Source organism: Ranitomeya variabilis, chromosome 1, assembly GCF_051348905.1.
Source record: "Ranitomeya variabilis isolate aRanVar5 chromosome 1, aRanVar5.hap1, whole genome shotgun sequence".
Taxonomy (NCBI): Eukaryota; Metazoa; Chordata; class Amphibia; order Anura; family Dendrobatidae; genus Ranitomeya; species Ranitomeya variabilis.
The window spans coordinates 650,027,109-650,054,713 of NC_135232.1; the positions used below are offsets into that span (position 1 = coordinate 650,027,109).

Sequence of the window (27,605 nt, forward strand, 5' to 3'; positions counted from 1 at the left end):
AATAAAATTATTATTATTAAAAATTATTATTATCTTCATGCATGACAATGCCCCATCTCCTGCTGCAAAGAATACCTCTGAGTCATTGGCTGCTACGGGGTAAAAGGAGATAAACTCATGGTGTGGCTACCATCTTCCCCTGTCCTCAACCCTATAGAGAACCTTTGGAGTATCATCAAGCAAAAGATCTATGAGGGTGGGAGGCAGTTCACATCAAAACAGCAGCTCTGGGAAGCTATTCTGACTTCATGCAAAGCTGAAACTCTCCAAAAACTCACACGTTCAATGGATGCAAGAATTGTGAAGTTGACATCAAAGAAGGGGTCCTATGTTAACATGTAACTTGGCCTGTTAGGATGGTTTGGAGTTAAATAGCTTTTTTGTTCAGTGAATGTGACCTCCTAATGCTGCAAATTCCACAAATGAGCATTTTCAGTTCTTTAAAGGGAACCTGTCACCCCCAAAATGGAAGGTGAGCTAAGCCCACCAGCATCAGGGGCTTATCTACAGCGTTCTGGAATGCTGTAGATAAGCCCCCGATGTATCCTGAAAGATGAGAAAAAGAGGTTATATTATACTCACCCAGGGGTGGTCAGGTCCGATGGGCGTCGCGGTCCGGGGCCTCCCATCTTCTTACGATGACGTCTTCTTCTGGTCTTCACGCCGCAGCTCTGGCGCAGGCGTCTTTGTCTGCCCTGTTGAGGGCAGAGCAAAGTACTGCAGTGCGCAGGCCTTTCCCGGCGCCTGCGCACTGCAGTACTTTGCTCTGCCCTCAACAGGGCAGACAAAGAGGCCTGCGCCAGAGCTGCGGCGTGAAGACCAGAAGAAGACGTCATCTTTTTTTCATCTTTCAGGATACATAAGGGGCTTAGCTAACCTTCGACAGGTTCCCTTTAAAACAGATCAAATGTTTAGAAATTCTAATGTGCCTAATAATTTGGAACAGTGCATTCTGAGTTTCTTCAATAAAATTCGATGTATACTCTTAACGGGTGATGACCTTTAATTAGACTGACTGTCATTTGCACCGACCATTTATGACCATGTGATATTTCAGTTTTTCTTTTTTATTAGATTTGCCAAAATTTCTACATTTGTTTTTTTTCAGTCAAGATGGGGTGCAGAGTGTACAGTAATGGGAAAAAAAGAACTTTTTTTAATTTACCAAATGACTGCAATGAAACAAAGAGTGAAAAATTTAGAGGGGTCTGAGTACTTTCCATACCCACTGTAGGAGTCTATGGAAATGTTCAGGTAATGTGCATATAGTGATCGTGCACCCCAAATGTGGTATGAACAAAAGTAAATACAGAGGAAATTGTTGTCGAACCTACTCATAAATTAAAGTTCCCTAATCTAGTAGCGTACATAGAAATCATGGGGTCCCATAGCAGAAGTTCTAATTCCCCTCCAACAAAAATAAAATAATTAGGTGGGGTCACAGAAGAGCATATCTCACAAATTTGCATCCTTTACAAAACAATTTCCTCCTACTGAAGCCTTAGATTCAACTTTAATTGCACCTATAAAGTATGATGTCAACAAAAGTGCCCCACAAGCACATTATAATACCCCCACAGTGAATTCCTTCACTCTACCCTCCACCCGCACAGTATGATGACCCTACCAACCCTACCTCAACTCCTCCCCCTGCAAAGTATTGTGACCCCAACACAGTATGATCCCCATATGTGACCCCCACATAGCCCTCCATGCAGTATAATGGGCCTACATACGGTATAATGGCCCCACACCTCTCCACACTGTATAATGGCCTTCACTAGCCCTCCAAACAGTATATTGGTCCCCATACAGCCTTCCACACAGTATGATGGACCCCAAACACACACCTTCACACTGTATAATTGCTTGCATACAGTATTATGGCCACCACAATGTACTCACTGATTTTAAAAAATAAATTAACAATATTTACCTCGGCATCTGAAGTCTCAGCGCAGTGGGTGCAATTATGTTAGATGCCTAGGAAGAATGATGCAGGAGTCAGCCTACGCTCCCTCTTTCATCATTGCTTTCAACTGTATCAGCATTCAAGATGCTGATACAGATGAACTTGTGATGATGGGTGGGGGGCCTAGTGCCAGCGGTACGCCACTGCCCTAATCCATATCTATTATGGCAATCAATAAGTAGGTGATCATGGCACGTGGATTTGTATTAGGTGTGCCAGTAAAGGTTCCTAAGGCTACTTTCACACTAGCGTCATTATGAATACGTCGCAATGCGTCGTTTAGGAGAAAAAACGCATCCTGCAAAGTTGTCTGCAGGATGCGTTTTTTCCCCATAGACTAACATTAGCGATGCATTGCGACGTATGGCCACAAGTCGCAACCGTCGTGCGATGGTTGCGTCGTGTTTTGGCGGACCGTTGGCACAAAAAAAGTTACATGTAACGTTTTTTTTGCGCGTCGTGTCCACCATTTTCGACCGCGCATGCGCGGCCGGAACTCCGCCCCTTCCTCCCCGGACCTTACAATAGGGCAGCGGAAGCGTCGTAAGACTGCTTCTGATGCCCACGCCGGGCATTATTTTCACAACGCGCATCGGCACGTCGGGCCGACGCATAGCGACGGCCCGTGCCGACGCTAGTGTGAGAGCAGCCTAAGCCAGGCACTTGTATTTAGTGAAGTACCGCACTCTCAAATGAAGCTGACCAATCCATAAATGTTAGATGGTTGCTGGCCAAACCATTTTTCAGCCAACAGCCATCTCAGCTGACTCGCCCATACACAGGAGCGCTTGTTTGGCCAAACACGCCTGTGTTCTCTATGAGAAAGCTGCCGACTGACACATCAGCCTGTGGCTTATCTCAGGGAGAACATTGTGATCGGCAGTCCAAAATCAGACGTGCCTGATCGACATCTCTCCCAAACATTAGTCTGCCGACTCACCCATACAAATAAATAACAAATTAAAGGCCCCGTCTCACATAGCGAGATCGCTAGCGAGATCGCTGCTGAGTCACTAGTTTTGTGACGCAGCAGCGACCTCAGTAGCGATCTCGCTATGTGTGACACGTACCAGCGATCAGGCCCCTGCTGCGAGATCGCTGGTCGTGTCGGAATGGCCTGGACCTTTTTTTGGTCGTTGAGGTCCCGCTGACATCGCTGAATCGGTGTGTGTGACACCGATCCAGCGATGTCTTCACTGGTAACCAGGGTAAACATCGGGTTACTAAGCGCAGGGCCGCGCTTAGTAACCCGATGTTTACCCTGGTTACCAGCGTAAATGTAAAAAAAAACAAACAGTACATACTTACATTCCGGTGTCCGTAACGTCCCCCGGCATCTGCTTCCTGCTCTGAGTGCCGCCGTACAGTGAGAGCGCAGCACAGCAGTGACGTCACCGCTGCGCTCTGCTCTCACTGTACGGCGGCTCAGTCAGAGCAGGAAGCAGACGGCAAGAGACCTGACGGACACCGAAAGGCGAGTATGTACTGTTTGTTTTTTTTGGTAACCAGGGTAAACATCGGGTTACTAAGCGCGGCCCTGCGCTTAGTAACCCGATGTTTACCCTGGTTACCCGGGTGCTGCAGGGGGACTTCGGCATCGTTGAAGACAGTTTCAACGATGCCGAAGTTGTTCCCCTGATCGTTGGTCGCTGGAGAGAGCTGTCTGTGTGACAGCTCCCCAGCGACCACACAGCGACTTACCAACGATCACGGCCAGGTGGTATCGCTGGTCGTGATCGTTGGTAAATCGCTATGTGAGACGGGGCCTTAAAGCTGCACTTTTCTATGAGCGGACAGTGGGAGGGTTGGAGGCCGAGCTGGGGTTGAACCTGGGTGAAGTCTCAAGGGGGCCGAAAATTTTGCCAGTATGGGGCCCCTAAATTTCTGGTGGCAGCCCTGCCTGCCGGTGAAATATTCTATTTCCTGTGCTGTGTGCTAAAGCTAAGGCCTCTTTCACTCTTTCACACTTCCGTATTTCTTTTTCTGTCACAATGCGTCGTTTTGTGGAAAAAAAACGGATCCAGCAAATGTTTCTGCTGGATCTGTTTTTTTCTCATAGACTTGTATTAGCGACTGATTGTGACGGATGACCTTCCGTTTCATCCGTCGTGCACTGGATCAGTCGTAAATTCTGTGTCCATCGGGTGGCGACAACGCACATACAAACGTTTTTTGTGCATGTCGGAAAATCGCACAGCGATGGATCCTGCACCGTCCGTCATTGGCTATAATGGAAGCCTATGGACGTAGGATCTGTCGCTGTGTGTCAAAAGCAGGAATCCAGCGACAGGTTCCGTCTTTTGAAACTGAGCATGCGAGAAAGAATTTCAAGTCAGGGAAATTCTCTCTCTCTCTCTTTTTTTACTATTGATGCTGCCTATTCTCACCTTCCGGGGTCCCTCGCAGCCTTCTCCCTCGCAGCCTTCCCGATCGGGAAGGCTGCGAGGGACCCCGGAGGGTGAGAATATAATGATTTTTATTTATTTTTTTATTTTTAACATTATATCTTTTTACTAGGCATAGGCAGCATCAATAGTAAAAAGTTGGTCACACTTGTCAAACACTATGTTTGACAAGTGTGACCAACCTGTCAATCAGTTTTCCAAGCAATGCTACAGATCGCTTGGAAAACGCTATGGATCCAGTGCATCCGTTTTTTGCAATCTGCACAGGATCCGTCTTTTCATCATTTTGACGGATTGTGACTGATTGTAAAAAATGGAAGTGTGAAAGAGGCCTAAGGCTTCTTTCACACTTGCGTTGGTATGGGGCCATCGCAATGCGTCGGCCCGACGTACCGACGCACGTTGTGAAAATTGTGCACGACGTGGGCAGCGGATGCAGTTTTTCAACACATCCGCTGCCCATTCTGAAGTCCGGGAGGAGCGGGCGAAGTTCCTGCCGCGCATGCGCGGTCGGAAATGGCGGACGCGACGTACAAAAAAAGTTACATTGAACTTTTTTTGTATTGACGGTCCGCCATAACACGACGAATCCAGTGCACGACGGACGCGACGTGTGGCCATCCGTCGGTAATTCAAGTCTATGGGTAAAAAAAGCGCATCCTGCGAGCACATTTGCAGGATCCGTTTTTGTCCAAAACGACGGATTGCAACGGATTTTAAAAAACGCAAGTGTGAAAGTAGCCTAAGTGGTTGGAGTTGAGTTTTTGCAGTAGTGATCTGAAGTTTGCCATAGTACATGAGTGTTTATTCCCTGGTTACTTTATTCCTCCCAGTCCCTATCCTCCTCCCTATTGTAGGTTAGTGCTTTTGTGTGATAGAGGTTTTCTGTTATCCCTGTCTGTCTTTGTGTCTTGTTCACCTTACATTTCTGTCCCATGCGTCATGGGGTGGAGGCACCTGAGCCCACACCAAAGAGGAAAAAGCAACCTATGACGGATATACATTTCATAGGTCATTAAGGGGTTAAGACAAAACCTAAGGCAGAAATCCCCACAAACAAGAAACAACTGTAGTCAGCTGCAGTAAAGGCCTGGCAAAGCATCACAAAGTAGGAAACCCAGGGATTAATGACCTCCATTGGTTCCAGACTCCAGGCCGTCATTGTCCACAAAGTATTAAAAATCAACATTTTATTTATGGTAAAGTTAATTTGTACAATTACTTTTGAGCCCCTGAAATGAGGAGACTTTGTAGAAAAATGAAATACCCCAAAAAACTATAGACCAATAAATATAAACGGTGTATCTCCAAAATTAGCATAAACCAGAAAAGAAGGGAGTTACAAGCCAAAAGGTAAAATTAGAGAAATTTTATTGATCACAATATAAAAAACAGAAAATAATTCTTTCAAAGGGGAAATTAAAACAAGGCAGAGTGAACTCAAGGCAATCCGTACAATAGATAAAGTTGCATAATTAATTGTAAATAGAAGGTTAAACCAATGCAACAAATATAAAGCAAAAGTGCACCAGCAAGCTCTGGATTGTATGGGAAAATTTCCACAAAGTGAGCATAAAGCTGCCTACAAGGTATATTAACGTGAGCAGGTACAATGTATAAATAAATAAATAAATAAATGGCCCCTAAATAAACCAATAAAAATATGCAAAATATTGCACAGTGTACACTAAGTGAAGTCTACTCCAAAAAATATTAAGTCCTAATAAAGTGCCAGTGCATAGATTAGACTAAGTTAGGTATAGATATATATGGGGGACATCTAATGTTTATTAAGAAAGTGGTGGCATCATACCATTACCTGCTGACAAGTGGATTACCATGAGAGGGATGGCCCCGACGCGCGTTTCGCAACGTAGCTTCTTCCTGGGGGTCGTAATTTCAATTTCCCTTTTGAAAGAATTATTTTCTGTTTTTTTAAATTGTTATCAATAAAATTTCTCTAATTTTACCTTTTGGCTTGTAACTCCCTTCTTTTCTCGTTTTTGTAGAAAAATGGTTGGAATTCCTAAATGTTTCACAGGATCTTTTTTTGATCAAGATGATTATACTTGTTTTTTATTATGTATACCCCTTTTCACATGTAAAGGGCCATGGAATAAATGGCGCCATCATAATAAATTATAATAATAATATTTTTGCTCAACCCCTTTAATTAAACCTGAAAATCTGCCCTTCGATTGCATCTCAGTTGTTTCATTTTAATTCCAAAATAGTGGCCTGCAGAGCTGAAATCACTAAGATTCTGTCACTGTCCAGATATTTCTGGACCTAACTCTTTATAAACACTGTGTACATGACAACATTTCTTTGCATCCAAGAGATCTCAGGTTATTTCTGCTAATTTTCTCCATAGCTGTATACTTTCATTACTTTTGTAGCCATCTGCATAATTATTATTCTTTTATTTTCTATAGAAGGAGTATTGTTTATCAGAGAGGATGACATGGATTATAAGCGTATCATGCTTTTTTGGATGCAAGCAGGAAAATTTTTGTCATTAAACCCCTTGTGTGATATGTTGATGGTGGGGGGAGGGTATAGAATTGTCATTTTTGCTTGGAGATTCCTGTGAAATCTATGATCTCCTTGTGGATTCCACACTAGATACATGTAGCACTTATTGCCAGGGAGATAAGTGACTACTGCTCGTAGAAAGGTCACTTTATTTTTATGCATTACATTTGCGTGTTTTATTAAACTTTGCGCTGATATAATTTATTTCCTGTAATAACTTTGTACAGCCGCAGCTCAGTTTGCTTTTTCTTCTCCATTACTCTTTACCAAGCTTAATTACAGAGAAGGAAAGAACTGCCGTATATAACTGGTCACCTACAGAACCTCTATAAAAGACACATTAACATTATCACTGGCTGGAAGTTATTTCTATGGTTTCTATGGAACCGCAATATTCTGAACTCGCTGTTTGTAAGCGTTTAAGACATTTGTGAATTGTTGAAAAAAAAAAGCACCAAAAATATAACGATAAAAACGCAATACCAAGCCACGGGCATATAGAAAGCTACATATAATATTACTCACTGTATTATTCACAGTCATTGCCTTGTGGTTACCACTATAAATATACAACTTATTTATTATGCTTACTTATATAGCGCCATCATATTCTGCAGCCCTTTACAGATATCATCATCGCTGTCCCCATTGGACAATCTAAATTCCATATCATGTCTTTGGAGTGTGGGAAGAAACCCACGCAAATACGGGGAGAACATACAAACTCTTTGCAGATGTTGTCCTTGGGGTTTGAACCCAGTACCCCAGTGCTGCAAAGCAACAGTGCTAACCACTGAGTCACTGTGCTAACCACTGAGTCACTGTGCTAACAACTGAGCCATTGTAACCACCGAGCCCCCGTGCTAACTACTGAGCCATAGTGCTAACCACAGCCACCGTGCTAACCACTGATTCACTGTGCTAACCACTGAGCCATTGTGGTAACCACCGAGCCACCGTGCTAACTACTGAGCTGTAGTGCTAACCACCGAGCCACCGTGCTGACCTGATTTATAAATGACAGATACCACCCTCTCATACATAAAGATCAGAGCCATTTCCCAGCTGTGGGTGGCTATAAGGACTTGCACAGAATCAGGGATATCGTGGATGTGTACCTGCAAACAATTCTGATTTTTCTGGGACAATCCCACTGGTCAAACTGCAAAAGAGGCAAGGCTTATCCAACCCCACCCAAAAGTGGTCATTTAGTTGCATTCTTTTGTCGCTTTTAAGACTTTCCTCAGTGATCCTAGGGATAGGATTTAAAAATCCCGATTTTAGGCAATAGAACGTTTGGAAGTAAATGTGGATGTATATTGATTTTCACTTACAACCATAGGCCACATCTTCTCTTACTTATAGATGTGCTGCATGGTAGTCTGGATCAATTTTGACGCTCCCCCTTGGCAAACAGTCTACCCTCCCACTAGCGTATTAAAAAATTGTCAAAAAAAATAGATGATCTTTCATGTACATTGCATCTGTTTTTAAACAGCAGCAGTTATTAAATGGAATCTGCCACCAAATTTTTCCACCCAATTTGAAAGTAGCATGATATAAGAGCATATACCCTAATTGCAGTGATGTGTCACTTACTGGGCTGCTTAGTGTAGTTTTCATAAAATCAGTGTTTTATTAGCAGGACAATATCACTAGAGGACTAGTAAGCCTGTTGCCAGGTAGTCCCCTGTATTTATGAGCTCTGTATAACCTCACCTCCACCACTGATTGGCAGCTTTCTGCCTATTCACAGTGTACACATACATCAGCCAACGAGTGCTGTGGGCGTGGTTATACAGGGCTCAGCATTCAGAGCACTGCTAGATCTGCAGCAGAGAAAACTTATTATCAAAATTTAATACACAGCCTAGTAAGTGACACATCGCTGGAATCAGAGTATCTGCCCCTACATTGTACTGAAAAATTGATAAGAGTGGTGTCGCTGTGGTGGCTAGTAAGTCCAGTAGTATGGTGTATAGCACTTGTCAGTGAAGGAGTGAGATGCAGCGCCAAAAGAAGTTCTTGGTACAGCAAGATTGAACCATGGGAGATAAAAGAATGAAAGGTTATGTTTTGCGCTGCCACAGGATGCGGTACTTCAAAATAAATACCTATTATTTAGTGTTTTTAAAATCACAAACTAGTATTTGGCCCGATGAAATCTGCAGTCCGGAGCCGAAAAAACGGATTGCAGCAAAGTCTATGATATTTCAGAAATCTCACGCACACAGCTTTTTTTGTCCTTGGTATTTAGTGCTTAGCTTGTTTTTTTGCAGAATAGAGCATGTCGCTTCTTTCAGTGTTTTTCACCCACTGAAAGTAATTGGTGTTTAGAAAATCGCAGGTATCAGGTTTTTCTGTGGTTTTTGTGTCAAAACCTGATGAAGTTGACTATTTTTTTTTTCACTAAACTTTATCAGCATGCACAAGAGACAAATCTAGCATGCCAAAAACGCAGCAAAAAACGCACTAAAAAACAAGGAAAACCTGCTTTTTTTCCGCAAAAACGCCACGTGTGAACATAGCCTAAAATTGTCATATATTGCATGGCTTAATTAAGGCTACCATACACATATAACGCCTACAATCTTACATGCTTGGCTGTAGCCTGATTTGCCCTCAGAGTCTACAGGATCAGGCTTCTGGTATGGTAATATGTTCCCAGTGGTGACTGGAGTCAGTGATCTGCGGCTCTGGCATAAAGGGAACCTTACAGAATTTTCATACTGCCCGAACCACATGCAGCATCAATCAAACACCTATACCACTGTATGTTTCTAGTCATCAGTGCAGGTTGTGGGTGCAAGTAGAAAGTATTGGAGCTCGTGCAGATGACCGTGGTTTCTGTCCAAGTGTGATCCCACAAAACATCAGCTAGCACTCATCCTCGGGTTATTCTATGATGTCCTGTACATGTCCAAACTTCCAAAAATCCTAACCACTTTGCTGGAAATATATGAGACGTTGTTTATTTTTATGCAGTGAAAATACAAAAACTCATCAACCAGCAGCCTTAGGCTGGGGTTACACTTGTGAGTGCATTGCGAGTCTCTCGCGTCAATACCCGGCACTTGGACCGGAGCGTGCGGATGCATGTATTTCTATGCAGCTGAACACTCCAGTCCCGAGTGCCGGCAGCATTGGCGGGTACTGAGGCACGAGTTTCTCACATCACACTCGCGAGACCCCGGCCTTAGGGCTTCTTCACACGTCCTGGCGATATCCATGGTCCGTGTCCATGTGCCAGCCGTGGTCATATACTTACCAGGTATGTGTCATGCTGACTCCTGTCCTGTGCTTTGGAGACACTCCTGGTTTTTTTCATAGAACTACTGATCAACAATTCTGTTGTGTCAATAAAGCCTGAAACTGATGAAATTCAGTCCGTTTTTCTCTCAAAAATGGATGCCTGAATGAGCTGTTAGGCTACGTGCACACGTTGCGGAAAGTCCAGCGGATATTTCCGGACTGATTTTGGTAAATCCACAGGTAAACCGCACTGCGGATTACCTGGTGAATTACCGTGTTTTTTTGCGGATTTTACAAAATAGGCAAAGTGTGCACATACCCTTAAGAAGTCTGACAAGCAATCAAGGAAAGGAGAAATGCAAAAAGGACTGAACCCAAGCCCAATACATAAAATAAAATATACATAGCAGTTTCCAGTAACGATTTCTTTCCTTGTGTGATTGTCTAAACTATACCATTTTACTGAATTCCTAACCCTGGAAACCAGCCTGACAGGTTCTCAGCATGAATCAGTCATTGAAACCTATGATGTCAAAAAGCCAGAATGTGTGAGCAGGAAATAACTCAGTACCACCTGCTGGCAACAGAAGACAGCTCCATCTACATCATCATTCCTCCACACACACCCAGCAGTTGTGTCTGTGGAGCTCTAGGTGTGCACATCAGCCTGTCCTAATCCAGTCTACTGCATAAGGTGGAGCCTGGCTGCTTCTCCCTCCTCTTCCTCCTCCAAAACCATTTTGATAAGAGAACTACCATCTGGTTATTTCACACAAGTCTCTGTGCATTTTGTAAAGACTCAGAGAAGCAGGAATAAATAATAATCCACATCCTGCTTCTCTTTATGATCTAAGGAGAGGCTCCAGGGATAATCCCTTTAAGAAGAAGCATCAGCCATGGATGGAGAGCAGGGAACCTCCTGATTGACTCCAGCCTCCTCCCTTCCCTTGCTACTCACTGTCTATGTGCACAGGCTGCTAGCAGACACACAATGGCCAAACAGTATGATGTGCTATTCAGATTACTTCTCATTGGGGACTCTGGGGTTGGAAAAACATGTTTGCTCTGCAGATTCACAGACAATGAATTTCATCCTTCTCATATCTCAACAATAGGTAAGATGCTTGTTTTTTGTCCTTATGGGATGCCTCCGATGATGATGAGGAGGAATATAGTGTTTATGTTGAGACCTGCATCCATCGTCCGCTGTCAAATTTAGCCTTCTAAACAAATCCTTATTTTTTTTAATCTAATGCAATCAGTAATAATATATATTTTTGGATGCCTATTTTATGTCAGAAAGTCCTTTTGCAATGATTTTATAGATTATGAAAAAAAAAAAAACTCCCTGTACACAGTGCAGGGAAATGTTTGTCTGTAGATATAATTGTTTATTCACTGTTTCAATCCTGACAATGATTGTAGCGTAAACAGTGATTGTTCCTGTAAACCCCATCATGGAGAATAGCATGTTTATTTTTGCTACAATATTTTTTTTTTCTCTAAAATAATTAGTTCATGTCTCAGTAAATGATCTCCTTTATGTAAAAGAATGGCTCAGACGATCGCCCCCGCAGTAAATTATTGGGACTTTAGTCTGATAGGAGAACCAAGTCTAATAATACGGCTGCTAATAACAAGGCTTGTTTAAATCTAAATTAATCAACAATTGTATTGTAACTGGGCTAATTGGGTAGATTGAGGACTGAGACCTTACTATTGATCACCTCCTGCCTGTGCCTGGAATTCCTCCTCCATGACATCATGTACTTTACCCTTAAGAACCCGGATAGGATTTGTGGCTTAAATAACTATTCCCCAATATGTCAGGATCAGAATATTTCCCATTAGTAGAAGCTATTTAATTTACATCCCTCTCACTGCCCTAGAAATCAGTCTACAGACTGATGGCATCTTTAAGTGGAGTCTATAATTCATTTCATTCATAAGGCTGCTATGGTTAAAGAGAATATCAGGTAAGAGACTCTCTAAAGTTGGCCATACACCTTTTTTAATAGCTGCTGGCCAAAAGCTCACTCAGCCAACAGGTGAAACCTCCCGATACACCCGCATGGCGAGAGGGAAATGAGCCACTGGCAAAAGCTTGTGACAGCGACTTTCTCCTTTCAGAAAACAAATTTGAGTAGGTTGAAATTGCACATACCCAGTCCTTTTTATTTTTTGCTTTTACCCCACCGGCTATGTGTCAAGAGAATGTCCTAAAATATAGCACACGTTAGATGGTGGACTGATCCCACCCAAATCGACAGATTTGGACCACCATTTAAGGCTACGTTCCCAGGATGAGTTTTTGATGTTGCAGATTTTCTGTACCCGATAAAATTCAAGTAATCTATTTTTTTATTTTTTTTTCAAAAATACACAGCTTAAAAACTCACCAAAAATTAAATGTGAGAACCTAGCCTAATGCATATGGCAACCTTACTTCTGAATCACCGGAGAAAGGCTCACCGTTCAGGGCCCTCATCTAGAAGTGCAGACCTTGAATTAGGGCGCCGTCAAACGGCCATATACAGTGGGTATGAAAGGTATTCAGACCCCTTTAAATGTTTTTGTTTCATTGCAGCCATTTGGTAAATTTTAAAAAGTTAATTGTTCTCATTAATGTACACTCTGTGCTCCATCTTGACTGAAAAAAAGCAGAAATGTAGACATTTTTGCAAATTTAATAAAAAAGAAAAACTGAAATATCACTTGGTCATAAGTATTCAGACCCTTTGCTCAGACACTCGTATTTAAGTCACATGAGGTCCATTTCCTTGTGCTCCTCCTTGAGATGGTTCTACTCCTTCATTGGAGTCCAGCTGTGTTTAAAGGGAACCTGTCACCCCTTTTTTTCCGTATGAGATAAAAATACTGTTAAATAGGGCCTGAGCTGTGCATTACAATAGTGTATTTTGTGGACCCCGATTCCCCACCTATGCTGTCGAAATACGTTACCAAAGTAACCGTTTTCGCCTGTCAATCAGGCTGGTCTGGTCAGATGGGCGTGGTGTCTTCCCCCAGATCTTGCTTAGTTTTCCGTTGGTGGCATAGTGGAGTGCGCATGCCCAAGTCCAGAATCCACTGCACAGGGGAGGGAAAAGAGCGCGATCTGCGCTATTCCCTTGGTGATCGGTGGGGGCGGCCATCTTCCTGTGGCCGCGCGTGCGCAGATCGTGCGCTCTGCTGCCCGGGGCTTCAGGAAAATGGCCACGGGATGCCGCGCGTGCGCAGATGGAGATCGCGGCGGCCATTTTCCTGAAGCAGAGGTCGCATCTCTGCTTCAGGAAAATGGCCGCCTCGATCTCCATCTGCGCACGCGCGGCATCCCGCGGCCATTTTCCTGAAGCCCCGGGCAGCAGAGCGCTCGATCTGCGCACGCGCGGCCACAGGAAGATGGCCGCCCCCACCGATCACCAAGGGAATAGCGCAGATCGCGCTCTTTTCCCTCCCCTGTGCAGTGGATTCTGGACTTGGGCATGCGCACACCACTACGCCACCAACGGAAAACTAAGCAAGATCTGGGGGAAGACCACGCCCATCTGACCAGACCAGCCTGATTGACAGGCGAAAACGGCTACTTTGGTAATGTATTTCGGCAGCATAGGTGGGGAATCGGGGTCCACAAAATACACTATTGTACTGCACAGCTCAGGCCCTATTTTAACAGTATTTTTATCTCATATGTAAAAAACGGGGTGACAGGTTCCCTTTAATTAAACTGATAGGACTTGATTTGGAAAGGCACACACCTGTCTATATAAGACTTCACAGCTCACAGTGCATGTCAGACCAAATGAGAATCATGAGGTCAAAGGACCTGGCCAAGGAGCTCAGAGACAGAATAGTGGCAAGGCACAGATCTGGCCAAGGTTACAACAGAATTTCTGCAGTACTGAAGGTTCCTAAGAGCACAGTGGCCTCCACAATCCTTAAATGGAAAAAGTTTGGGACCACCAGAAGTCTTCCTAGACCTGGCCATTCAGCCAAACTGAGCAATCGTAGGAGAAGAGCCTTGGTGAGAGAGGTAAAGAAGAACCCCAAGATCACAATTGCTGAACTCCAGAGATGCAGTAGGGAGATGGGAGAAAGTTCCATAAAGTCAACTATCACTGTAGTCTCTCTTCGGTGCAAGACCTATAAAAGCCTGGATAGAGTTTGCTAAAAAAACACGTGAAGGACTCCCAGACTATGAGAAATAAGATTCTCTGTTCTAATGAGATGAACATTTCTTTTTGGTGATAATTCTAAGTGGTATGTGTGGAAAAAAAAAAAAAAAGGCACTGCTCATCACCTGCCCAATACCATCCCAACAGTGAAACATGGTGGTGGCAGCATCATGCTATGGGGGTGTTTTTCAGCTGCAGGGACAGGACAGCTGTTGCCATTGAAGGAAACATGAATGCGGCCAAGTACAGAGATATCCTGGTTGAAAACCTCTTCCAGAGTGCTGGGAACCTCAGACTTGGCCGAAGGTTCACCTTCCAACAAGACAATGACCCTAAGCACCCAGCTAAAATAGCAAAGGAGTGGCTTCAGAACAACTGTGACCATTCTTAACTGGCCCAGCCAGAGCCCTGACCTACACCCAGTTGACCATCTCTGGAGAGACCTGAAAATGGCTGTCCACCAACGTTCACCATCCAACCTCACGGAACCGGAGAGGATCTGCAAGGAAGAATGGCAGAGGATCCCCAAATCCAGGTGTGAAAAACTTGTTGCATCATTCCCAAGAAGACTCATGGCTGTACTAGCTCAAAAGGGTGCTTCTACTCAATACTGAGCAAAGGGTCTGAATACTTATGACCATGTGATATTTCAGTATTTTTTTACTTATTTTGCAAAAATTTATTTTTCTTTTTTTTTTTTCAGTCAAGATGGGGTGCAGAGTGTACATTAATGAGAAAAAAAATGAATTTTTTTGAATTTACCAAATGGCTGCAATGAAACAAAGTGAAAAATTTAAAGGGGTCTGAATACTTTCCGTACACACTGTAAATCAGACCGAGATTGGAGCACGGACTGGACGGTGGCTCTACCTACCAGAGTGTGACAGCTGTATTGAAATAAATGAAACTGTTACAGGTTGGGAGATCCGCCAGCCAGTCTGACCATTGTCTTCCAATCTTGGTCCAATTTATACGGTGTCTGACTGCACCCTCACCCAGCTCGTTGATCTCAATGTAATAATTATAGGGGATAACTCAGGAGACTCTTTGCGTGGAACAAGACAACTACAGGATGCAGTTTTATAAGTGGTAAAGTCTATATTATAACACAGTGATTCAAACAGGTGCAGAGAGAAACTCAAGTCCACAGGCAGTTCAAATCATATCTTAGCTCAACCAGGGGGAGGCCTGGTTAATAGTCTCAGGTTATTGCAAAGCAGCAACAGCTTACATGACCAGCAAATGCAGGTGGGAGTAAACACGAGCAGCAGATGAAGGATGATTACTGGAAACTTGTTTATGCAGCAGGAACTCAGAGCAGAGTAGCAGGATCACCACACAGGTTCACAGGAGCAGGTATATAGCCAGGGAGTAGTCAGAGGTCAGGAGCTGGATGCAAGGCAGAATACTCTAGCGCAGACTGAAGGCTGGGGTGGAGTTTTATAGCCGGAGACACAGTGCACATAAGACCAAAGATGCCATCTTGAAAAAGGGCAGTAATGCACAAAAGGTAAAAAATGTTCAGAGTCCTGACACTCAATTTGCAGAATTTTAATTCATTCTTTCGCTTTGTGGTGGCGCTGCAGAACAATTAATCACTAGCTGATTCATGCTGCCCAAACTGCAGGCAACATGAAACATACCTGGCTGAAATCATGCAGAGAGGATCTATTTTTTTTTCTGAAGCACTTTGGTATTTCAGAGTGGTTTAACCTTAAAGATTCAGCAGGGGACCATAGCCAGAAACCAGATTAGTCTGTCTATGCCCCCGACTGACTCGCCGCAGAACTGCTGCATGCGATTGACATGTTTATCCCTATTTGCACACTTGTCTCTGGCTATGATACCCTGCCAGATATTTTGAAAGTTTTTCTCTGAAACATAGTGTTTTAGAGAAAAATATATAATCATGCAGCCAGGATCTGATTCATGCTGCCCGTAGTTTGAGCAGTACGAATCAGAAAACAGGTTCCCTTGAAATTTTCACACAGAATGACATTGCATTCACACATACATGTCATGGACCGGCCCTGGGAGTCCCAACTCAAATTCAAGATTATCATAGGCATATATTTGTTTGGGTCCTGACATCCATGGTCAGTCCTTGCATCACGGTCTTTATGGACACACAGATGAGTGAATCTGGCCTAAATCTGATTACTAATGTTTTAGGGCTTCCAAACCAAGTCTTATGCATACTCTATGTTTATATTAATCCTTAAAGGGAACCTGTTACCCTCAAAATGGAAGATGAGCTAAGCCCACCGGCATCAGGGGCTTATCTACAGCATTCTGTAATGCTGTAGATAAGCCCCCAATGTAACCTGAAAGATGAGAAAAAGAGGTTAGATTATACTCACCCAGGGGCGGTCCGATCTGATGGGCGTCACGGTCCGGGGCCTCCCATCTTCATAGGATGATGTCCTCTTCTTGTCTTCACGCTGCGGCTCCGGCACAGGCATACTTTGTCTGTTGAGGGCAGAGCAAAGTACTGCAGTTCACAGGCGCCGGCCTCTCTGACCTTTCCTGGCGCCTGCTCACTGCAGTACTTTGCTCTGCCCTCAACAGGGCAGACCAAAGTACGCCTGCGCCGGAGCTGCAGCGTGAAGACAAGAAGAAAACGTCATCGTAAGAAGATGGGAGGCCCCGGACCGCGATGCCCATCGGACCGGACAGCAGCGGGACCGCCCCTGGGTGAGTATAATCTAACCTCTTTTTCTCATCTTTCAGGATACATCGGGGGCTTATCTACAGCATTAAAGAATGCTGTAGATAAGCCGGTGGGCTTAGCTCATCTTCCATTTTGGGGGTGACAGGTTCCCTTTCAAAGGGAACCTGTCAGGACAATTATATAAAATGGGTCTAATTGTTATTGTTTTACTAGGCCTTATACAACCATACCTCTAGTTTCAGTAGTTAAATTGTCTTGACAGGTTTGGTGCAAACCGGTAATTATTTATTCACATTGTTTTTATTAGGAGTCACTTTTTTTTTTCTCCCCTCCGGGGTTCTTTTTGACGGCATGTTTTTTTTTTTAATTCCTTTTTTGGTCTCCTAAATAAAAGCGAGGTGGAAATCCTAAATGAATGCTCTGAGAACTTGATCATTTCTTAACAAGAAGAGTCATAATTTAGCCAAATGCAGTCACTACGTGTCTTTGCAAGAGAGGTCTTAATTAGTGTCTGTGCTGTGGCAAAAAGGTATTTGATTAACGTGTTACAGCAAATCGTCAGTAAATACTGTTGAAAAAGTTTTCATATTCAGGGCTCGTTTAGGCAAGTGATATGTGCTGTCCATGCTAAGATTGGATAGCACTGACTAAGTTAATCCAATAGGGCTGTTCAGATAGAAAATTTGTCTTCACGTGGACCCAGGGTCCTCGTGAAGAAAAACACAGAATGCACCAGTCTCTTCAGTATTTCAAATCTGAGCGCACAAAACATCTCTGATTCCATCTGTATTGCATTCGTTTTTTATGGATATATTGCAAATAACATATTTGGTCTTGCAATTTTTTTTTTAACTGCTGGTGTATAAAAATGTATGCCATATGGATGTAAAAAAATGGATATAGGGATGACCATACGGATGAAAATATTTTTTATATGTTTATTAGTGAAGAGTGATCGTGCTCGGATAAGGTGTTATCAGAGCACACTTGTGTCTTACTGAAGTATTTTGGGCATGCTATGCTCGAGTCCCCACGGCTGCTTGTCTCGTCTGTTCGACAGCCGCAACACATACATGGATTGCCTAACAAACTTGGATTGCCTAACAAACAGGCATTCCCTGCATGCGTTGCGGTTGTCGAACAGCCGTGAGACATGCAGACGTGGGGACTCAAACATATTTTTTGAGCACGCCGAAGATACTAGACAAAGACACAAGCGTACTCCGATAACGCATTATCCAAGCATGCTCTCTCATCACTAAATTCATTATCTGTATCCAGCCTTAACAGGCATAAATTGATGCCCTATCCATCACATGGTGGAGGTCCAACCTCAGGACCCCTAATGATCCGCAAAATATTTGGTACACAGCATTGGATTTGGTATTGCACCCCATAGGCCACATTCAGTATATTACATCAATAGCTGTAAGCCAAAACCAGGAGTGGGTGATAAATACAGAAGTGGTGACATATGTTTCTATTATACTTTTCCTCTGATTGTTCCACTCCTGGTTTTGGCTTACAAATACTGAGGGAAGGGGGCGTGGCTTAGGCGCAGGTGATGTAGGTCGCAAAACTTGAGGTAACCCTCTAACGCAACATGTAATGCGACTTTTTTGAAAATTTTTGCTTCCATTCATATTTACTTTTATTCAGAAATTTATTGTGCACATTTTGAGACATTTTTTTGCCTTAATCGGATAATCCTAGGATTGTTTATCCTGTTTTGAAGATGACAGACTTAACCCCTTAACGACCGCCGATACGCCTTTTAACGGCGGCCGCTAAGGGTACTTAAACCACAGCGCCGTTAATTAACGGCGCTGTGGAAAAAGTGAATAGCGCCCCCCAGAGTCGGATTTTCTCTGGGGTCTCGGTTGCCGAGGGTAGCCGAGACCCCAGAGAACATGATTCGGGGGTTTTTTACCGACCCCCGAGTTGCGATCGCCGGTAATTAACCGTTTACCGGCGGTCGCAACAAAAAAAAAAAAAAACGCGATGTGCCGTTTAATTTCTCTGTCCTCCGATGTGATCGCACATCGGAGGACAGAGAAATAGGGTCCCCGATGGCCTCCGGTAGCCCCCCAATACTCACCTATCTCCCTCGGTGCTCCTCGTGGGTCCCCATGGGCGCCGCCATCTTTTTTCCGCGAAGAAATGGCGGGCGCACGCGCAGTACACCCGCCGCCCGGCACCCGGCAGATCTTTGGGGTCTCGGCTGCCGGGGGTAGCCGAGACCCCAAAGAACATGATCGGGGTCGGTTTGCACCGACCCCTGTTTTGCGATCGCCGGTAATTAACAGTTTACCGGCGACCGCAAAAAAAAAAAAAAAAAAAGCGATCTGTAATTCTCTGTCCTCTGATGTGATCGCACATCAGAGGACAGAGAAATAGGGGGATTCGGGGACCCTATGATACTCACCCGGTGTCCCTGGGTCCTCTTCTGTCTTCTCCTGCCAGCCGGCTTTTTCCTTATGGCGGGCGCATGCGCAGTGCGCCCGCCATCTGCTGCCATCTGCCGGCCGGCAGGAGAAGACGAGTTGGGGCTAAAGTTAGGGTTAGAGTTAGGGTTAGAGTTAGGGTTAGGGTTAGAGTTAGGGTTAGAGTTAGGGTTAGAGTTAGGGTTAGGGTTAGAGTTAGAGTTAGGGTTAGAGTTAGGGTTAGAGTTAGGGTTAGAGTTAGGGTTAGAGTTAGGGTTAGAGTTAGGGTTAGAGTTAGGGTTAGAGTTAGGGTTAGAGTTAGGGTTAGAGTTAGGGTTAGAGTTAGGGTTAGAGTTAGGGTTAGAGTTAGGGTTAGAGTTAGGGTTAGAGTTAGGGTTAGAGTTAGGGTTAGGGTTAGGGTTAGGGTTAGGGTTAGGGTTAGGGTTAGGGTTAGGGCTAGAGTTAGGGTTAGGGCTAGGGTTGGGGCTAAATTTAGGGTTAGGGCTGGGGTTAGGGTTAGGCTACTTTCACACTAGCGTTTTTTGGCTTCCGTCGCAATGCGTCGGAGAAAAAACGCATCCTGCAAAAGTGCTTGCAGGATGCGTTTTTTCTCCATTGGCTTGCATTAGCGACGCATTGCAACGGATTGCCACATGTCGCATCTGTCGTGCGACGGATGCGTCGTGCTTTGGCGGACCGTCGGCACAAATAAAGCTACATGTAACTTTTTTGTGCGACGTGTCCGCCATTTCCGACCGCGCATGCGCGGCCGGAACTCCGCCCCCGCCTCCCCTCACAATGGGGCAGCGGATGCGTTGAAAAAACAGCATCCGCTGCACCCGTTGTGCGGCGCTTACAATGCTAGCGTCGGTACGTCGGCCCGGCACACTGCGATGGGCCGAGTACGACGCTAGTGTGAAAGTAGCCTTAGGCTTCTATCACACTTGCGTCGGTACGGGGCGGTCGCAATGCGTCGGCCCGACGTACCGACGCACGTTGTGAAAATTGTGCACAACGTGGGCAGCGGATGCAGTTTTTCAACGCATCCGCTGCCCAGTCTATGTCCTGGGGAGGAGGGGGCAGAGTTACGGCCACGCATGCGCGGAAATGGCGGACGCGACGTACAAAAAAAAGGTTACATTGAACTTTTTTTGTGACAACGGGGCTAAAGTTATGGTTAGGGTTGGGGCTAAAGTTAGGGTTAGAGTTGGGATTAGGGTTTGGATTAGGGTTGGGATTAGGGTTACGTTTGGGATTAGGGTTAGGGGTGTGTTGGATTTAGGGTTTTGATTAGGGTTATGGTTAGGGTTGAGATTAGGGCTGTTTTGGGGTTGTGATTATCGTTAGGGTTGTGATTAGGATTATGGATCGGGTTAAGATTAGGGTTAGGGGTGTGTTGGAGTTAGGGTTGGAGTTATAATTTGGGGGTTTCCACTGTTTAGGTACATCAGGGGGGTCTCCAAACACGACAGCCAATTTTGCGCTAAAAAAGTCAAATGGTGCTCCCTCCCTTCTGAGCTCTGCCGTGCGCCCAAACAGTGGTTTACCCCCACATATGGGGCATCAGCGTACTCGGGATAAATTGGACAACAACTTTTGGGGTCCAATTTCTCCTATTACCCTTGTGAAAATAAAAACTTGGGGGCTAAAAATCTTTTTTGTGGGAAAAAAAATATTTTTTTATTTTCACTACTCTGCATTATAAACTTCTGTGAAGCACTTGAGCATTCAAAGTTCTCACCACATATCTAGATAAGTTCCTTAGGGGGTCTAGTTTCCAAAATTTGGTCACTTGTGGGGGGTTTCTACTGTTTAGGTACATCAGGGGCTCTGCAAACGCAACATAACACCCACAGACAATTCTATCAAAGTCTGAATTCCAAAATGGCGCTCCTTCTCTTCCGAGCTCTGCCGTGCGCCCAAACAGTGGTTTACCCCCACATATTGGGTACCAGCATACTCAGGACAAATTGGACAACAACTTTTGGGGTCCAATTTCTCTTGTTACCCTTGTGAAAATAAAAACTTGGGGGCTAAAAAATCTTTATTGTTAAAAAAAAAAATATTTTTTATTTTCACGACTCTGCATTATAAACTTCTGTGATGCACTTGGGCATTCAAAGTTCTCACTACACATCTAGATAAGTTCCATGGGGGGTCTAGTTTCCAAAATGGGGTCACTTTTGGGGGGTTTCTACTGTTTAGGCACATCAGGGGCTCTCCAAACGCGACATGGCGTCCGATCTCAATTCCAGTCAATTTTGCATTGAAAAGTCAAATGGCGCTCCTTTGCTTCCGAGCTCAGCCATGCACCCAAACAGTGGTTTACCCCCACATACGGGGTGTCGGCGTACTCAAGACAAATTGTACAACAACATCTGGTGTCCATTTTCTCCTGTTACCCTTGGTAAAATAAAAATTTGGAGGCAAAAAGATCATTTTTGTAGAAAAAATGCGATTTTTTTATTTTCACGGCTCTACGTTATAAACTTCTGTGAAGCATCTGGGGGTTTAAAGTGCTCACCACACATCTAGTTAAGTTCCTTAAGGGGTCTAGTTTCCAAAATGGTGTCATTTGTGGGGGGTCTCCACTGTTTAGGCACATCAGCGGCTCTCCAAACGTGACATGGCGTCCGATCTCAATTCCAGCCAATTCTACATTGAAAAAGTAAAACGACACTCCTTCTCTTCCAAGCTCTGCGGTGCGCCCAAACAGTGGTTTACCCCCACATATGGGGTATTGACGTACTCAGGAGAAATTGCACAACAACTTTTGTGGTCTAATTTCTCCTGTTACCCTTGTGAAAATAAGAATTTGTGGGCGAAAAAATCATTTTTGTGAAAACAAATGCGATTTTTTATTTTCACGGCTCTACGTTATAAACTTCTGTGAAGCACTTGGGGGTTCAAAGTGCTCACCACACATCTAGATAAGTTCCTTAAGGGGTCTAGTTTCCAAAATGGTATCACTTGTGGGGGGTTTCCACTGTTTAGGCACATTAGGGGCTCCCGAAACGCGACATGGCGTCTGATCTCAATTCCAGCCAATTCTGCATTGAAACAGTCAAACGGTGCTCCTTCACTTCCAAGCTCTGCGGTGACAAACAGTGGTTTACCTCCACATATGGGGTATCGGCGTACTCAGGAAAAATTGCACAACAAAATTTGTGGTTAAATTTCTGTTTTTACACTTGTGAAAATTAAAAAAAATGGTTCTGAAGTAAAATGTTTGCAAAAAAAAGTTAAATGTTCATTTTTTTCTTCCACATTGTTTCAGTTCCTGTGAAGTACGTAAAGGGTTAATAAACTTCTTGAATGTGGTTTTGAGCAGCTTGAGGGGTGCAGTTTTTAGAATGGTGTCAAACTTGGTTATTTTCTATCATATAGACCCCTCAAAATGACTTCAAAGGTGATGTGGTCCCTAAATAAAACATGGTGTTGTAAAAATGAGAAATTGCTGGTCAACTTTTAACCCTTAGAACTCCCTAACAAAAAAAAAAAATTGTTTCCGAAATTGTGCTGATGTAAAGTAGACATGTGGGAAATGTTATTTATTAACTATTTTTTGTGACATATCTCTCTGATTTAAGGGCATAAAAATTCAAAGTTTGAAAATTGCAAAATTTTAAAAATTTTCGCCATATTTCCATTTTTTTCATAAATAATCGCAAGTAATATTGAAGAAATGTTACCACTATCTTGAAGTACAATATGTCACGAAAAAACAATCTCAGAATCAGCGGGATCCGATAAAGCGTTCCAGAGTTATAACCTCTTAAAGTGACACTGGTCAGAATTGTAAAAATTGGCTCGGTCATTAAGTACCAAATTGGCTCTGTCACTAAGGGGTTAAAATGGCATCATCAAACGGCTTGTCCCTGTGAGTGACAAATTTTCTGAGGTAAAACAAACTACAGGACTACAATTTTTCTTTTTAAACATTGTTTTGTTTTTTTATTTTTTAAATGCATTTGTGTGGATTTATGACATTTTTAAAACAATTCTTTCTTTTAGTGCCTTTTTTCTGGTTTACCTGTTTCACCTGGTGTGTATGAGGTTGCTATAATTACCTCAGTAACCTCTGTTGCTCTGCTGAGGACATTGTGTTAATTTTTATTATTATTTTTGGGGGGTTGCCCCTGGCCATCTGGGGATTTTTACCTTTTTTTTTTTTATCAAATTTGTACCAGGCACATCATCTTTGAGGGCCCTGTCACGGCCTGTAATAAGCGCTCGTGGTCCGGCATTTTTTTTTTCCTTCAGTGACAGAATCGGGCGGTGTGACAGAATCGGGCGGTGTGACAGACTACCAAGAAACACCTCCCTGGACCTTCCTTAGGTGTGCCCCGATCCAACTGGGGGGGTTTTCACCCCCTTTTGACTTCGTTTGAACCTGGCACACCGGGGGTGAAGATTCTGTCAGGGACCGCTCCAGGTGCCATCTTTCTCCATCTCAGTGACATCACCGCTAATCGGGCGGTGTCGCAAACTACAACGGAACACCTCCCTGGATCTTCCTTGGGTGTGCCCCTACTCTACCGGGGGGTTGGCCCCCTTTTAACTGTATTTGCACCTGGCACACCGGTGGTGAAGCTTCTACCATGGACCGCTCCACGCACCATCTTCCTTCCCTTCAGTGACGTCATCGCTGCCTGTGATATTCTTGTAAGTGCTCAAATTGCTTTAGAACCACTTCAGAAGACTTCATTGGGGTTGCCCCATGTGGATCGGGGGGTCTGGGACCTATTTTGCTTTTGTTTTCTTTGGGCACACCGCCCGGGAAGATCCTGTCACGGACCATTGTTTCCATCTGTTCCCTGACTTCTCCTCGTCTGGCAATGACGTCACCACTGATCGCGGCCATCTTCTGGAGGCTACAGAAGATTACAGCTGCGCTGTCTTTGCATAATATTGACTGCTTGCTTGGTTTCATTGAGGGTGGGGAAGGGGTGGGTATTGTTATTGCCTGAACAGGTCTTTTTGGTCCATTTCTTTTTAGCAGTTACTTTTAATAAAGTGGGAGTTGGTTCTGATTTAATATAATAAAATATATATAAATAATAGAATAACTGAATATATTAAATACAATGCAGATCAAATTAATACACATAAATAATTAATAATTATATAAAGCTTGTAAAAAAAATTGTATTGTATATTTATAGATCTACTATACCTATTTACATATTAAGTATTGTTTTGCTTTGGTTGGCACTTGCTCCCTCGGTCCTCCTTTTGGGGGTGGAGCTGTAATTGCCTAGTCAATTGGTACTTATCTGAGCACATTGTGGTGGGACCTTGTCTTACCTTCAATCACTTTTTTACAATACCGCTGGACACCATGAGTCATCTCGCCTCTAAATTGCCTATGGCTAAATCTTCCGGTTCTTCTAGAGCTCAAAAACAAAATAAGGACCCACAGGCTAATCATGGTTCTTCAAGGGAAGGGACTCGGTTAATTTGCTGAGTCCAGTTAAGTCTCGTTCTCCTATTGAGAGAGAGCTCTCACAGTCCTCTATCAAGGCCCACTCATTCCACGTCCACACCTAAAGCTTGCTTAGCAGAGCTCGGTGGAGGAACTTCCCTCTTCACTCATTTCTACTGAGACCATGGACCTCTCTTCCTCTTCAAAGAGGAAGGGTCCCTCGAGTTGGGGGGGGGACGTGGTCCTCTATTAACAATTCTTCGGAAGAGGACTCTACTAATTACTCTCCCAATCCTAGTCCAAAAAAGTCCAAGCCAAGGACCAAGGAACCATCTGTGTCTTCCCTGTCTTTTTGTACCTTTCATGATGCAACCTCGCTTGAGGCATATGCAGCGCCCCAGAGTCCTGGTCGTTGCAGTATTGTCGCTCTTCCACTAGGGGGAGTGATGGTACGTCTGATGGTACTAAATGAGTTCACCTGACCAGGTATCAGTCACACACTACACTTCACACTCCGGCCACCAGGGGGAGCAAAAGGTTCTATCTATTAAGCCACTCCTCACACTTGGGTAAAACGGGGTTGGATAGGAAGTTAGGGAGAAGCTACCTGGGTTCGACCCAGAGAAGTCCTGTCAGGCAGACAGGGGGAGAAGGAGGAACATCTGAGCTGTAGACAGAGGTCCCTGTCAGGGGTGGGATCCTGACAGAGACATAGCAAAAGATAGAACGTTACGGAGCTGCGCCTGCACCTCATTGCGGCAGCATCCTAAGGAAGGACAAGAAGCGAAGTATATTGTGGAGAAGTGAGAAACGAGTTCACAGCACAAGGAGATGATACCGGGAGGAGTCTTGCCTTAAGACCGGCAACATCCTTCTGAGGCACGTAGCCGGTGGCCGGACGCATTACTTCAAACAATGGCAGGACAGTTAATTCCAAGTTGGCTGCCCAACCTTTAACCTAATGAAGACAACGGAGGCAAATTGTGGGAGAGGGGCGTCACTAGGGTCCCTATAAAATAGCTCCAGGCCTACCCCGTCATACGGGTCGTCCTATCCATACCATCTGGGGGACAGAGAGAAAGAACATCAGAAACATACACGACAGTTGTGAGGACTATCTCGTGGTGCTCAGCAGGGAGCTACTACAACACACAGGCGCTAGTAGGAAGGCTACTGATTTCCACCTGCAAAGGGAACTCTGGATGTGCCTTCGGACCGGCCGGACTCAGCCAGCCCTGTGAACGGTACTCTGGACTGTGGACGCTGAAGTCTTTACCTTTTACTGAAGAGACTGCAACCTTTGTGTCCTCGTTATTCATCGCACTTTACAACATCCACCATTACCACCTACTCATCAAGGGAAGCCCTGGGGACATACTTCACCTGTGGGAAGGTAAACCATCTAGCTTTAATTGGGTGCCCCTTAGCAGGGTCACGGACCGGGTCGGGCCACCGTGACATCCCCAGAACCGAGACAGAGGGACCCGGTACCGAGTACCCCACTGCCCTGCGCCTGGGGGCGATCCACATATATGGATACTCTGGTTGATAAACTTAGCGCCAGATTTCATCTTGATATGGACAACCAGACGAAAATATTTCAGGGGACTCTCGAGTTTTTCACTTCTCGGTTGGATAACTGTTGTGAGTTTGGTTTTTGGGCTCCCCCGGTGGTCACTGGTGGTACTGGACTTGTGTGCTTCACTTTCTCTGTTCACCTGTTTCCATCAGGATATGGGTGTATCCTATTTAGCCTTGCTGCTCAGTTATTCTAGGGCCGGCCATCAATGTAACCAGAGCCTTTCTGTTGCATGTTCCTGCTTCTAGACTACTATCAGCTAAGTTGGACTCTTTGTCCTAAGTTTGTTTGCATTTTTGTTCCAGTTCACAGTTATGTTATGTTTCTGTAGCTGGAAGCTCTTGTGGGCCGAAATTACCACTCCGGTGTCATGAGTTGACACATGAGTCTTAAAGTAATTTCTGGATGGTATTTTAATAGGGTTTTCAGCTGACCGTGAAGTTCCCTATTGTATCTTCTTGCTATCTAGTAAGCGGACCTCGCTTTGCTGAACCTACCTTCATACTGCGTATGTCTTTTCCTCTGAACTCACCGTCAATATATGTGGGGGGCTTCTGTCTCCTTTTTGGGGGAATTTCCCTATAGGTAAGCCAGGTCTGTTTTTTCCTCTATTAGGGTTAGTTAGTTCTCCGGCTGGCGCTGGGCGTCTAGGGATAAAATGTAGGTACGTCACCCGGCCACTGTTAGTTGTGTGGTAGGTTTAGCTCACGGTCAGCTCGAGATTCCATCACCCAAGAGCTAGTCTGTTATTTAAGTTCTCTGACGTTCCCTTGCCATTGGGAACCATGACAGTATGGCCGGCCAAGGGTTAAAACCGTTGGCAGAAGAAAGGAGAGAAAAAGAAGTCTGCAGATTTTTTTTTTTTCCTCTGAGCTTGCTCTATAGTTGACTTAGTTGCATTTCTGCTCTAATTGCTGCCTTTGTCTCTCTCTCTCCTTCTAATCCTTGAATGGCTCTGATCTCACCTGATTAAAATGGATCCTCAGAGTTTGGCTACAGGTTTGAATAATCTTGCTACGGAGGTTCAAAATTTACAGGATTTTGTTATTCATGCTCCTATATCTGAACCTAGAATTCCTATACCAGAATTTTTCTCCGGGGATAGATCTCGTTTCCTGAATTTCAAAAATAATTGTAAATTATTTTTTTCCCTGAGATCTCGCTCTGCTGG

The 27,605-nt window shown here is 44.3% G+C and overlaps 1 protein-coding gene across 3 annotated transcripts in view; it reads left to right on the plus strand.

Annotated features, from left to right (window-relative positions):
* Positions 1-10,779: 10,779 nt before the first annotated feature.
* The window catches only part of RAB15 (RAB15, member RAS oncogene family), a 112,785-nt gene continuing 95,959 nt past the window's right edge, over positions 10,780-27,605 (plus strand). For all 3 annotated transcript variants that reach the window (XR_013215560.1, XR_013215561.1, XM_077262469.1), the window contains exon 1: positions 10,780-11,279. Coding sequence is in view for 1 of the 3 variants with exons in the window: in XM_077262469.1 (XP_077118584.1) it covers positions 11,156-11,279 (124 nt within the window). In the remaining 2 variants the exon portion in view is untranslated. The remainder of the gene's footprint in view (positions 11,280-27,605) is intronic.